Source organism: Sander vitreus, chromosome 15 (genome assembly GCF_031162955.1).
Source record: "Sander vitreus isolate 19-12246 chromosome 15, sanVit1, whole genome shotgun sequence".
Classification (NCBI taxonomy): Eukaryota; Metazoa; Chordata; class Actinopteri; order Perciformes; family Percidae; genus Sander; species Sander vitreus.
Window position 1 is genome coordinate 21,303,673 of NC_135869.1, and position 14,251 is coordinate 21,317,923.

The window sequence follows — 14,251 nt, forward strand, 5'->3', positions numbered from 1 at the left end:
CTCTCTCTCTCTTTCTCTCTCTCTCTCTCTCTCACACACACGCACACGCACACGCACACACATGCTTGCTTGCTTTATCGCCCATGTCTGAGCCTCATTCAGAGCAGGTGTTTGAGCAGGTGTGTTTGCTTTTGTTTTGTTCCCATGCATCCATATAGTGTGTGTGTCACACGGTTCCAGCCTATGTGAAGGGCATTTCATAAGAGCAATCCAATCTTATGCAATACCTTACTCAATATATAACTATGCATCCGTATATTCTTGTGGGCAGCCGTTATGGATCTTCTATGGGCAATCACGTATCTCGAAAACTCGGGTTTAAATTACCAGTTTCCGTCTTTCATTCCCTCATTTCTTTCCTTCTTCCTGTCTGCCTAATAAAATTTTTTTCTTCCAATGAAAACATAGGTGCTTACCCAAAACAAACCTTGTGCCATCTACTCACCAAGTGTTAATTAATGTGGAAAAGATTAAAAATAAAACAGACAAATGACAGCATGCTTTACCCAAGTGAATACCCAATACTGTATCATGCCCAGTCTTCTGTTATACTGTCGTGTCTGTGGCAGTGCTCCCAAGGTTGCTGCCTTATGGTTTCATTCTCAGAGGACACCCCACACATGCCCCATTTACTGTCACAGTGTGCATGTGCAATGAGTCTTCTGGTCAAATGTCTCCAAGGCTTAAAGAACATGCTTCATGAGATTGCTTCTATACTGTTAAAATGCTGATTGTACCTTAACATGAAACTGGTTCCAATTAAGCAAAATACCAAGTTGCATATAAGTAAATAATTTATTGTGCAAAAGTATAATTTTGAAAAGAACTATACTTTTTTTAACATGGATTAATGAATTAACGATTATTATTTTAAATCCTGGCCTTGTACTTGAACTTAACCCGACATGCAAATTAGCGGATGAAGAATGAATGTTGACGACAATGTTTTGTTAACAGCTGTAGTTTTGTTAGCTGTGCTTTTCCCATCTGGTCTATTTAGTGTTCACACTGACGTTTTACAAAGAAACCAGGAGTTGTAAACATGAAGTCACATGGACTGACAGGTTACTCATTCATTAGACAGTTTTGGTGACCTGTCATCCTGCATCATCAGCGTTACACAGACCCACAAAATGAAAATGTGAAAATGTCTGGAGTGACTGAAAATCCTGGTGCACTTAACAGCACTTGACAGCTTTGTTATTCTTCTCTCTGATTTTAATGAAGAGCTTAGAAAACCCATGAACAAATAGTTTGAAGCAGTCTGGACTGGAGTAATAGTGACAGTCCGCTGCGATCAGAGGTGGGAAACAAGTCCTGGAGGGAACAAGTCCTCCAAACAGTCCCTTAACAGGACAATGTTGTTTGTCAGAGCCTAGTCTCACATTGCCAGACCTTCCTCCACAGCGCTGCGGAGGAGGGTGTGGCTAGTCCACACAGCATTCTGGGATGGGAGAAAAACGTGCTCTGGTTTATTGGCAATCAAAATCGTCTAAGCACCGGACGAAGCAACAGTGCCTCTGCCTTGGGAAGGAACTTGTTTTGGTGGAACATAAGTACATTCAAAGGTTGTTTTAGTCGTGCGACAGAAAACTCAGATTGGACAGATAGTCTAGCTAGCTGCATTGATTCACCCTGCAGAGATCTAAGGAGCAGTTAACTATAGTCCTCATGAATCAAGTTTAGAATGCCAACACAAAGAAAATGGATGGTGAGGGACATCCGGGTAAAAAATGAGTGACATCCGGCGGAATTTCCGGCGGCATCTGAACTATCCCGGAAGTGAAGCATCGTCGATATAGATTAGTCAGTGCCATACAAATCAGCGTTTCAAAATAAAAGCATCTTCTAATCCTACACTGCTATAGCTAAGGTTTGGTTAGGTTTGCCCTGACTTTGTTGGATTTTGTGGCTCTATAACAATGTCACACTACTTCCTCCTTTGTTCTCGATGAACAACAGTCCATAAGGATGCTAGAGCACTTTGTCACTTGAACGTAAACAAATGACGTTTTTTTGTCATTTGCCGAAACGACTGATACTCTCCTTCATCGGAGGACAGAATGTTGTAGTCCAAAACTTCATGTAACAACTTTCACAACCAGTCAAAAGTATCCACACGAAATAGGAAACTCACGGCAGCCACAGTCATACAGACGTCATAGACAAGTGCCATGCTTGCGAAACCCTCACTATGGACGCTATACTATTAAACTCAGATTTAAGTACAAGTGAACTAATTCAGTCATGAACTTTAATGATATTATCATTGGTGTTTATGATAGCATGCATGAGTTATTTTACTCTCTATTTAGCCTTGATTTCGAGAGCAAATGCTGCTTGAGTACCTTAATGTCACCTTAACAACACACAAGCAACACACAAGCTTTATCAGAAGTAAAATGAATGCTAGCATTATTGCTTACCCAGCCATGACGATAAAGAAGTCCAGCCTGTTCCAGGTGTCTCCCAGGTAACAGCGACGGCCAAAGATTCCAAGAGCCACCATCTTTACCACCATCTCCAATGCAAAGAAGATGTAGATGAATGCATCAAAGGCCTACGAGAAGATAAAGAGAGATAAAAATGGAGGAACGTGAGATGCATTCATTACATTTGGCTTGCAATACATTAGTAGACTCAAGCTGCTGTCAAACCTCTATCTTCGTCTTTTCTCCCAAACTCAGTTTCTCAGTGAGAAAGAAGCATTTGACATTTCTGGTGAGGAAAAAGGATCTGGATATATTTTTAAAGCACTCCTTAGTTGTTAACAGTAGACCTGCCGGAGAAGAAGAACTATTGAGAGACTGAGAGACTGAGAAACCAAATGGCACACGTGCCCTGAAGCATACATGCACGCTTCTCAAACCTTATGTGATTTTTTTGGGTCTGCCCCGTGTCTATTCAAATACCTCAAACACAGTCTATGGCCTATTTTCCACCTTTCAAAGACAATTTTGATACTTTTTAAGAGTGGCAAGTTCACACTCCACAGCAGACTCATCAAAGCTCACCTGTCAAGTAAGTTATTTTCCATCCATTTACCACCACAAATTATTATCTGTTTTAATCATTATCTGTTTTCAAATTATTATATTTCTTTATAGTATTGTACTTTGCTACATTTTAAATCACATCTGTTACTGAGTAAAAAAAAGTAAATAAAAAAGGTCTCTAACGTTGATATGGCAAAGTATCTGTCAACAAACTAAAATCAATTTAAAAAAAAGAAGAAATGTGTCCTCATCAAATCACAAAAGAATGTGATTTAATTATGATTTTAATTATTAATATTAAATATGTTTAAATATAAAAAGGTATATCTCCCCCCCTCCCCGCTGTTAAAACTAACTAAGTAACTTTTACCTGGAGTAAATCTTAAATGAGCTACTTTTTACTTTTACATGGGTAGATTTTTATACCGAAATTGTACTTGTACTTCAGTAAGTAGTTCATCAAAGTAATAGTACTTTTTCTTAAGTAGAATATATTTTTTTTACTCTTTCCACCTCTATTCATGACTGATGTGCTGTGTTTGTGTGTGCTCTGAAAAAAATGGGTGTCTATTCCTTGAACAACGTTTTCTGTTAACATTGTAATTTGAATGGCTTAAAAGAGCTAAATGTGCGTTTGTGTGCACTGAGAAGAATATGTGTCTGTACCAATGTACTAGCACACAAAACATATGGTGCCCAATGTGAAGCAACCCACGCTGCAATACTTAAATCACAAGGAAAGTAAGAAGTGAAGGAGATAAAGAAAGTGAGGGAGATCCAGGTCAAACCTGAGAGGAAACAAGAGAGAAGAGACAGATGAGCTCATGTCTCTGCCATGTCCTGCTTGCATTATTATGTTCAGATTAACTAGCTAAACCTCACTATTGTATTTTCAGAACAAAACTCTTCCCCAGTGCTTTGCCCTAGGCTGTGTGACTGTGTTTGCTGCCTTGTTACATATTCCTACTACATATAACTCAAGCTGCTACCCTTTTGACACAGGGACTTCTAAGGCCTGGAAATTCAAAAAAGCAATGAAGCTGCATGGCTGCTTGTTCATAAGTCATTGGTCATAATTTGGATTTTAGATGATGACAAGCCTTTTTGTTTGTTCCAAACCTGTCATCCATCCCCAAACTGCGCACAAAGGCACACACACTCCTACACTATTCCAAATGAGATACTATTTTTGATCTACAGATCTACAGATCTACAACATCTACAGATAAGCTAGCATCTCAGGCTGGTTATAGACTCAGGGCAAATGCAAAGTATAAGCCAACCTTACTAACATAATCAAATATAATCTTTAGCTGAGAAGTTGAAGCAACCCAGTTCATAATAGCGTCATGTAATTTGACAACAATCCCTAGATAAATACAAAGGAGGCCTTAAATGCTGAAAACATATAGATTTTCAAAGATCACAAGAACTTTCCAACTAAATGCTCTCTGCTGCTGAAGTTCAGTAAATTCACATGGCCTGGGTAAAGAGTTTGTGCACTAAAAATATAAGATGGTACAAACCAATACAGATGCTGCAATGGAAAAAACTATTTTCCACAAGTACTTTAAGGTTATTACTTTTTCTGGCTTTCAGGCAGAAGTTAAATGACAAACTAGAGACTCAACAATAACCCTCAGCAAGCTAGACAACACTGTGGTGCATCTGGACAACCAAGTGTAATATGCTTCAATTGAAGTCTAACTCAGCATTGATGAAGAATTGCACAATGGTCGTTGTAGCTTCGGACCACATTAAATGACATAAATGGTGTGTGAAATGTTGTGGATGTATTCATGTTCCAGCACTATAAGGTTGTTTTGTCCAAGTCAGAAATAGCATGAAACAGAAACAGCTATCTACAGTATTCCCTTTTTCAACAACTGTCTGTACCATTTGTCATTTATAGGGATCACAATATCTAGAGACCGAGAAGGAAATGAGCTGGGGCAAATTCGTGCCAATGTGTGTGAAGATAAGCATGCACATGTGTGCACAAGACTGTAAATGTATAAATCTGTACTTTTTTTGTGTGTGTATAATATATATGCATATAAAAGCCAACATGTGTGTCCCACCCCTCATTCTCACACACACACACACACACACACACACACACAACACACACACACACACACACACACACACACACACACAGAGCTTGCAGCATGCAATGGGAAGGATGAGAAGATCTGTCTCACATGCTGTTTAAATGATGTTTCGATAAATAATGCAGCCTACACGCTTCACAAGTAATCCAACGTTGACTGCATCAGTTGGATCCCAGTCATGCTCTGCGCTTAGTGAAAGGGGAATGAATTAATTTGCCACTACCGGCAGCTTCCTCTTCAGTCAGTCTATCAGGCCAACATGATTTTTAAAGAGGTTGAGGCTGTCTTGTGATGGGCTTGTTCATGATTTGAAAAAGGAGTTAGAGTTGAAGGTACATTATATGGTGTCACTGTGCTAATTATGTGGCAGGATGAAAGGATGTGGTAAGTAGATCATCAGGATTGTGATGGTGGACTATTTACAATAAAATAATGTGTGTGTCTTACTTTACTTGTGAAGTGAGTGAATTACGACATAATCAGTGAATCAATCCAAAGGCACCATGCAGACACGTTAATTTCACACTCACTGACAAAGGTGCGTTTTCTGAACATTTTAAGGTTGAACAGGTGCTGATTAGAATCAGAACCAGAATCAGAAAGGGTTTTATTGCCAAGTACGTTTTTTACCACATACAAGGAATTTGTTTTGGTGTTGTTGGTGCACGTCACAGATTCTTTAGATTGAATATTAAACAATATAAGTATAGGTACAAACAATATAAGTATAAATATATTTACACAGTATGTATTAGGTTAAAAATAAAGAATAAATAAAGATATAAATAAAAAATAAAGAGCAAAGAGCATTACAGCAGAGAGAGAACAGTGGCATGAAGGTGGAGTGTCAGGGTGGTTTCTGGGCCTTGTTGATAAGGCTAGTGGCGGAGGGGAAAAAACTGTCCTTGTGATGTGAGGTTTTGGTCCTGATGGACCTCAGCCTCCTGCCAGAGGGGAGTGTCTCAAAGAGTTTGTGTCCGGGGTGGGAGGGGTCAGCCACAATCTTTCCAGCACGCTTCAGAGTCCTGGTGGCATACAGGTCCTGGAGCGGCGGCAGATTGAAGCCAATCACCTTCTCAGCTGACCGAATGACACGCTGCAGTCTGCCCTTGTCCTTGGCTGTGTTAGCAGCGTACCAGATGGTGATGGAGGATGTGAGGATGGACTCAATGATGGCTGTGTAGAAGTGAACCATTATTGTCTTTGGCAGGTTGAATTTCTTCAGCTGCCGCATGAAGTACATCCTCTGTTGTGCTTTCTTGACGAGGGAGCTGATGTTCAGCTCCCACTTGAGGTCCTGGGAGATGGTAGTTCCCAGGAAGCAGAAAGACTCCACAGTGTTAATTGTGGAGTCACAGAGGGTGATGGGGGCAGCTGGGGCTGAATTCTTCCTGAAGTCCACAACCATCTCCACTGTCTTTAGAGCGTTGAGCTCTAGATTGTTTTGCTTGCACCACTTCACCAGGTGGTCAGCCTCCGACCTGTAGGCGGACTCGTCTCCATCAGAGATGAGTCCGATGAGGGAGGTGTCGTCAGCAAACTTCAGAAGCTTGACAGACTGGTGACTGGAGGTGCAGCTGTTGGTGTACAGGGAGAAGAGCAGAGGGGAAAGAACACAGCCCTGAGGCGATCCGGTGCTGATAGTCTGTGAGTCGGAGACGTGTTTCCCCAGCTTCACATGCTGCTTCCTGTCAGACAGGAAGTCAGTGATCCACCTGCAGGTGGAGTCAGGCACGCCTAGCTGGGAGAGTTTCTCCTGGAGCAGAGCCGGGATGATGGTGTTAAAGGCAGAGCTGAAGTCCACAAACAGGATCCTGGCGTATGTTCCTGCGGAGTCCAGGTGCCGCAGGATGTAGTGGAGGGCCAGGTTGACTGCATCGTCTACAGACCTATTGGCTCTGTAGGCAAACTACATGTGATGGTACAATGAATCCTGTCCAATTCTGGTAGAAAAACAACTCTCCATTTGCGTGAGATGACTATGCAAATACATACATGATTTAAATTGGTCCAAAGACGGCTGCAGAGGACCTCCACCTCCTTACAGTAGGTACAATTTTTATCCTCACTTGCAGCTTCTGGCTGTGAACTTGGTTATTTCTTGGCCATGCAGAGAGTTTCTGTTTTACGTACCGAGGTGTTGAGAGAACTGCCTCTACAACCTTTTCGTGCTCCCCAAAGCAGTGAAAAAATTTGTAGCAATATGTTTTTCAATAAACAATGTCCAAGTTACTTCAGATAATCAACTATCCTTGTTTGTCAGGTGGACAATTTCTTCCTGTAATTATTATCATTTAAAACTAAATTATCAATCACAGTCCGGTGTCACAAAGGAATCGTTTGACATTTTGGAAAATACAGTTATTTGCTTTTTTTGCTAAGAGTTAAAAGAGAACATTTAAACCGTTCTCACATTTGTATAGTAAATATGAAGCTACTGCCAGCAGCCAGTTAGTTTAGCTTAGTACAACAACAGGAAAAAGGGGTAAACAGGTCCCCTCTTCACTGAGACTCTGAACCCATGAGGTCCAGGGCTCTGCCGTGTTAGAAATCTCAATGTAACCCATGTATACAGATATTTGAACAGATCCTGAGGTAATGCATTTATTGTTTATGGCTGCTACTGTCTCTTTCTTCCAGAAAGTGAGGTGGGGATACTGTATTTCACAGAGGGCCAGAGAAGCATGTGAGGGCCACTCTAACAATCCAAGCTCTGTCAGCAAAATCCGTCCTGTTACCATTAGCAACCACCAGAACAAGACCCCTCACACTACCTGGGGAGACACTATGCTTGTTAGAGAGACAAAGGATGGAGGACGTGAGAGAGAGAGAGTGAGTGTGTAGGATGGGGGAATGGGAACTTAGGGAGGAGTAAAGATGGCATTGGAAGGAGAGGTAAGAGGAGGAAGAGAGATTGTGAAGCAAGAAGATGTGTTGCACAGTTTTAAAACTGCAGTGAATGCTTATTTCTAATCTCAGCACAATGAAGAGAAAATCCGATGAGATAAATAAACCTATTAAAGTTTGGTCTGGGGGCTTTATTTGATATTATAATCCACTCTAATGTGCTGTAGGCAAGTGAGACACGGCAGTGCAATCAGTCAAAAGAGCAACCGGCAAACCAAGAGCAGACACCTCGCCAAAAAAAACAACAAAAAGCATGTGAGGCAGAATAAGGTCATCCTTGTCACACCTAAATTGAGCCTGTCAATTTTACTTCGATGAAAAGCAATAACGACCCCGGAGGAACACACCAAAGCCTCAGCCAGTTGGCAAATTACAGTAGTAACACACATAACCCACATAAGGACATAAGGATAACTCAATGTGTTACTAACTCCTTTGGTCAACCTGTTCTTTCTTGAGAAAGAAGTGCCCATTCAGTCAGGAACACCCCCATCATAGATTTAACCATTTATTGCAACAAATGGAAATACAGTTGGCTCCGCTCTTGATAATGCTCTCTGGACCAGCCAAGCAGCATGCTAAGCTGAAACAGGATGCACCATGCAGAAACCCCTCTGAGTTAAAAAAAAAAAAAAAAAGAAAAAAAGAAGAATGAGCCAAAAGAAAGACATTGAAAACCATTTTAAACTTTGAGTCATGTTAGGACTAACATGGAAGGGGGAGGCTGGGGTGGTGGAGGCAAAGCATTGCCAGCAGCAGCAGCAGCAGCAGCAGCGAGTGAAGCAGCGTCAGTGTAGCAGGGGGTCACATTTAAAAGGGCCGCCTTGATGTGAGAATGGCTGTGATTGGTGTGTGTCTGATAGGAATGATAATTCAATCAGCGGGCGTATGACTTCCGTGTCCTGCATGAACTGACTCTAAGCTTAATTTATGTTAAAAACTTCAATAATTCTGGAGAATAACCATGTTAAAACTCATCTCATGGGGCCGGCTGTACACAGTGCAGCGGTAAACGTCTGAATTGGTTAACCAGTTTCTATGCAGATCAAAAAGCCTCATCAGGAGAGATAGTGGTTCAAACAATAAATTGCAGCAGAAGTAGAATTGAAGTCTGTGGGTGAAACTTTCTCGGCTGTGGCTGCTGGTAATTGTCCCCACAAGTGTATTCTCATCACGAAGTGACAAAATCGCAGCTCGAGGGAAAGTGACAAGAGGAGTGTTGAGCTGCTCTGAGTTTATGTCAAATAATTGATCGTTTTGTTTTCTCTTCATTAGTGCGCTGACATGTTGTCCTTACACACACAGGCTCAAACACAAACACACAGAGGTCCACCTTACCTGCAGTATCTGGCAGCGGTCCGAGGTGCAGTCGATGTTCTCACAGGGCTGGTACATGCCCAGTGTCACACAGTTGAGCAGGATCACCATGATGCTAATCCTCTCGAACCACGTATTAACAGGACTGGGGTTAAGGAGCATAGCAGCTGAGGAGAAATACACAGCCATACACACACTGTATACGTTTTCAACAGGGCTGTATGGATGGATAGATGCACACGCCTGTCTCAAATCAAACACAATATGTATGGTTTTTATTATACATCAATGTTATGAATATAACATATATTGGAACTGAGTGATGTGGATTATATTTGCTGGGACACTCCTCTGTCCCATTAAAGCGGCCTAATGCCGGCAAGCTTTAGCGCGTAGGGTGCGTTTGTTTTAACTCCCATGTAGACCGAGTGGGTGGTTGGTTGTCTCAGTGTTAACAGCATACAGTGGTCCTGTCCAACCCATTCTCACTCCAAACTCATAAAACACGGACGTTTGGACAGTGGCTGTCAGTGTCTGAAGCGACGAAAAAAGCACCCTTCGGCGTGTTTGTAGAACGTACCGGGGAGAGCAGCATGTACACGGGGTTTAGCGCGTAGGGAGGTGGATCGGGGTGGTGGATGGGTCAAACACAAGACTTTCACCCAGGAGGCCGGGGTTCGTGTCCCGCGTGTCTTTAACCGTCCCGTTATTGCTGCGTGTCACGGAAGGCGCTTTCTTCTTTAACCGGCCCATTATTCCCGCGAGTCACGGAAACGTAAGCCAACCCACAAGCTTTTCCTTAACCTAACTGCGTCAAAAGGGACGCCAATAGGACGCTAAAGGAGACTTTTAGTGTCAATAAAAAAGGCACCTGACCAAGCGTCCGTATTATACGAGATGGGAGTGAGAATGTGTTGTCCTGTCATGTAGATAATGTCACAGCAGAGAACAAAGAAACTTGAAAGGTAACCGGCTCCAATACAGCCATTTTTTCATATGAAGGTGCAGAAAAAGTGTTAATTTTCAGAACAATCCTCCTACTCTGAAGCCTGTAATTAATTTAAAACACTGCAGATGTTCTATAATCAATACTTTAAAAAATAAAAGGATCCAGTCAATACAATTATTTTGCTAGCAAACAACTTAAAACAACTGAATTATTTTATTATCATTGTATTAATATACATAAACTCGTTGTAATCTATTAATCTGATCTATTATCATTAAAATGCAAGTATTGGGGTAAAATTTGTGCTATCAATTATTTTATTAACAACACTAGAATAGCACTTGGAGAGCGCAGACCTCCCAAGGCCAACGGTGCATTTTCCGTGTTCCCATTTCCCGAGTTGGGAAGTTGATCTCACGACTTCGGTGTGTTCATGAGCATTAGGTTGTAATGTCGAAAAAACACGGACGCTACAAGGATGTGTTATATAATATTGCTCAGAGCCTTTAAACAACAGGTTGACAGTCCTTTCAAGTATTTGTGTAACAACGAAGAGTAAAGGTGACTCATAAAATATGATCGGGGAACTCATTTTTGGGATTATTTCAACACCACGTGAATGCAGAACAAACGCCCTATCTCGCAATGTTAACAATGGGAAAAAAAAGAATTTGTGTACCTGCTCTGCGATTTGGAGCCGCTCCAAAATTCAATGGGTTCTTCCTTGGCTCATGCTAAACCCTTTCATCAAGTTTCATGAAAATCGGGCCTGTAGTTTTTTCTGTAATCCTGCTGGCAGACAAACAAACCAACAAACAAACCAACAAACGGACAACTCGAACCGAAAACATAACCGCGTTGGCGGAGGTATTGACAGATTTTTCACCAATAGAACAGTTTTGTCTGACAGGGGTTGTTGTTGTAACTCTGAATAATATCTTTGGAGAAATATTGTTGCATATTGCCACACATTTTCTTTAAAAAGAGAAAAATATATGTCTTAAAAAAAAAGTGTTGTATTGTACCAAAGTATGAACAAGTATAGAAACAGACAGATTCACATTACAAATATCAGCCTAACTGACTCATCCACAGCATGTATGCAACACATGCAAGCTGAGGTCACGCAGCCAGTGAGCAATTTATCAATGAAAATGAAGATGACAAGTATTTTTCCAGCCAACCTATTTTTGCTACATGAGTCACTAAATCAGACATGACGGAGTAAATACTATTGACTGCCAAGGCACAAGACACCTTTTGAGATATTTACTTAAAATGATGAAAGACCTGCAGTATGGGCTCAAACCCTTACAACCCGGCAACTTCACCTTCACACACCTGGTTCACACCTGCACCATATATGCTGATACACAGACTGCACTACAGCACAGGCCTTCTTTAGGAGTTAATACAAGATAATTATTGTGTCATTTTTAATGCTATGCAAGGAAGAATAAAACCGAAAAGGCGATTTCACATACTAAATTTATTCAGTATTATGCGTACAATAGCGGTGTGTGTGTATGTGTGTGTGTGTGTGTGTGTGTTAGTGTGTGTTATTATCACTGTCATGCAGTTTAAAAGTCTTGTACAGCTTTTCACTTCTTCCATATCTTAAGCTGTCAGCTTATATTCTTTTAGTTCTATAGTTATAGTCTGTCCTCTTAACTCTTATTATTTTGTCTTTCTCTTTGAATTCACACAATGAGCTTTAAGTCTTTTTTTTCTTATGAACTTTGCACTTTTAGAACTTACACTCCCTGGTAGTGTGATGTGGGAAATGTGTCTGTGTGTGTCAAGCCAACACATGTTAATGTGAATAACTTGTTTTTCATATGGATTGTTGCTACAAATGCTTGATTAACAGAAGGGAAAAGTACTCACTCAACTGTGGGTGACAAAATGTATACCCATTAATCTGACCCAATGCAGACTCTACCTTTATTGTACTAAAAGTTGTCTTTGCACTATAAAAGTTGCACATTTAATGATAAAACTAGTAGCAAAATTGCACCGTGCATCTCTGATCTGCATACAAATATCTGCATAATCTATACTATATTACAAAAAAAGTATAAAAACAAAGAAAATTGTATAACTCTGGCATCTCTTTGGTCGAAATAAGTCAGCATTCAAGATATCTGTGATCTTCTGACTTAAAACGCATTGTGTCTTATGTCTTCTAGTTTCCTTTTAAAACTAAAATCTGATGTAATGCTTAAGAAAATGACCTGCTCACATACTGAAATAATAACACTGCAGAGAGAGTTAGCTGTCAGTTATTTCAGGGGGTAACCTCTCATTGAACCTGTCTTGCACAAGGACACACTTCATTTTAGGACAAAAGATAACACTTTAACATAAAAAAATAAAGTGCTTTGAAGCTCAAGGTTTGTTTTTTTTTATTGAAATCTTAAGGACACTTATAAATTAAACTGTAGATGCACTTTTCCTATTATGGAGGGATTATGTGGTTGCAAACATCTTTGTTATTCATTTTTTTTCAATATGTCTCTCCTGCACACACCACACCATACTCTCTGTGAATCTGTGCGTCTCTCCATCCTGCTAGCTCTCCTCCACTGTCGCTGCTATCTCTTTAGCACTGCTCTCTTGGGGTAACAAAGTGAAATAATATCAGTGTTGTGTGAAGAGAAATATTTGCCTCTTCCTAGTCACCTTATCTAACCACCAACCCTTCTGTGAAATAAGGGTCTAACCCTCTTTGGGTTACTGTGTTCCTTTCTGTAACTCTTCTCCTTCAATATCATTTCAATTTTGCCTTCCCCCCAGTTTTCCAACCTCTCCTTTTTCTCAGCTTTTCATTCAGTCCCAGGAGTGACAGAGCAAACGACGGACAATTTTGCCCTCCCAGCAAAAACAAACGCAAAAACTTTGGAACTCATTCTACCTCGACAGGCAATGAAAAATCAATCAGGCCTGCGTGTGTAAATGTCTATGTATGTGTGTGTGTGTGTGTGTGTGTGTGTGTGTGTGTGTGTGTGTGTGTGTGTGTGTGTGTTCAGCCCTCCCTTAGCACGACTAAAGAACCTGCCCTGAGGTTCTCTGCTAGCAAATGAGAGCCAAGAACAGAGGCATGTTGTGAACTTGCAGAGAAAGGAGTAGTGAGACAGACTGAGAGGAGGATGAGAAGACAGAAAGTAAATAAATAAACACTGATATACAAAAAGCATGGGAGAAGGCTGGTTTGGGGCCTAGCTATAAACAAACAGGATGGGAGACAAAGCACAGAAGCTATGCCTGTGAACAGTGCCTGTTTTGAACATTCCCACCAATCTCTTCATAGCTCAGAGTTTAGAATACAAACATTTGAAAAGCAGCTAGGGTAAAATCACACATACTACATCCACACTCCAACATTACATGCAAAACACCCCTGTGGACTATTCACCTTCAACCTACCAAAGCTCACACGTTTCAGCAGCATCTGCACTGACATGTGAAGTGACTCAGCGCTGGTTTGAGTTCAGTTTCTTTGTCATACTGACCCCAGACCCTTTCCCTTACCATGGAAATGGAGCAGCAGGCAGCTGACTCACATCCAGCTGAGTCCCAAGCGTTAGCTGATGGCTGGTCATGTCCCTCCCTAATCATGTTGGGAGGGCACTAACTGAGTCTGACGTCAAGGATGCTTTGAGGAGAAAGGAAGGGAGGCATGCTGTTATTGAGGTTCAGAATTTCATTTGATTGTTCTGTTAAAGCTATTACTTGTGGGATATTTATCATTAAAATGTTAAAAGGACCCACCCCAGAGACCATCCACGTGTGACAGAGGAGGTTCAACTTGCATTTTAATGTTGCTGTCTTTCTCTCTCGTTAGCATCATGTCTTCTCTCCCTTTCTCCTCACTCCTGTGTGTCTAATCTTCTTAGGATGAGGACAGGGCCTCCTCCCTGTCTTTACTCTCCTCTCATCTTTTCTCTCTTCTTCTTCTCTACGTCTCT

General features: G+C 41.1%; 1 protein-coding gene across 1 annotated transcript in view; it reads right to left on the reverse strand.

Moving 5' to 3' along the window:
* The window catches only part of LOC144529859 (voltage-dependent T-type calcium channel subunit alpha-1I-like), a 116,189-nt gene that overhangs the window by 71,612 nt on the left and 30,326 nt on the right, over window positions 1-14,251 (reverse strand). Inside the window, 2 exon segments of the mRNA XM_078269200.1 lie at window positions 2,427-2,560; window positions 9,356-9,467. Of these exon segments, the coding sequence (XP_078125326.1) occupies window positions 2,427-2,560; window positions 9,356-9,467 (246 nt within the window).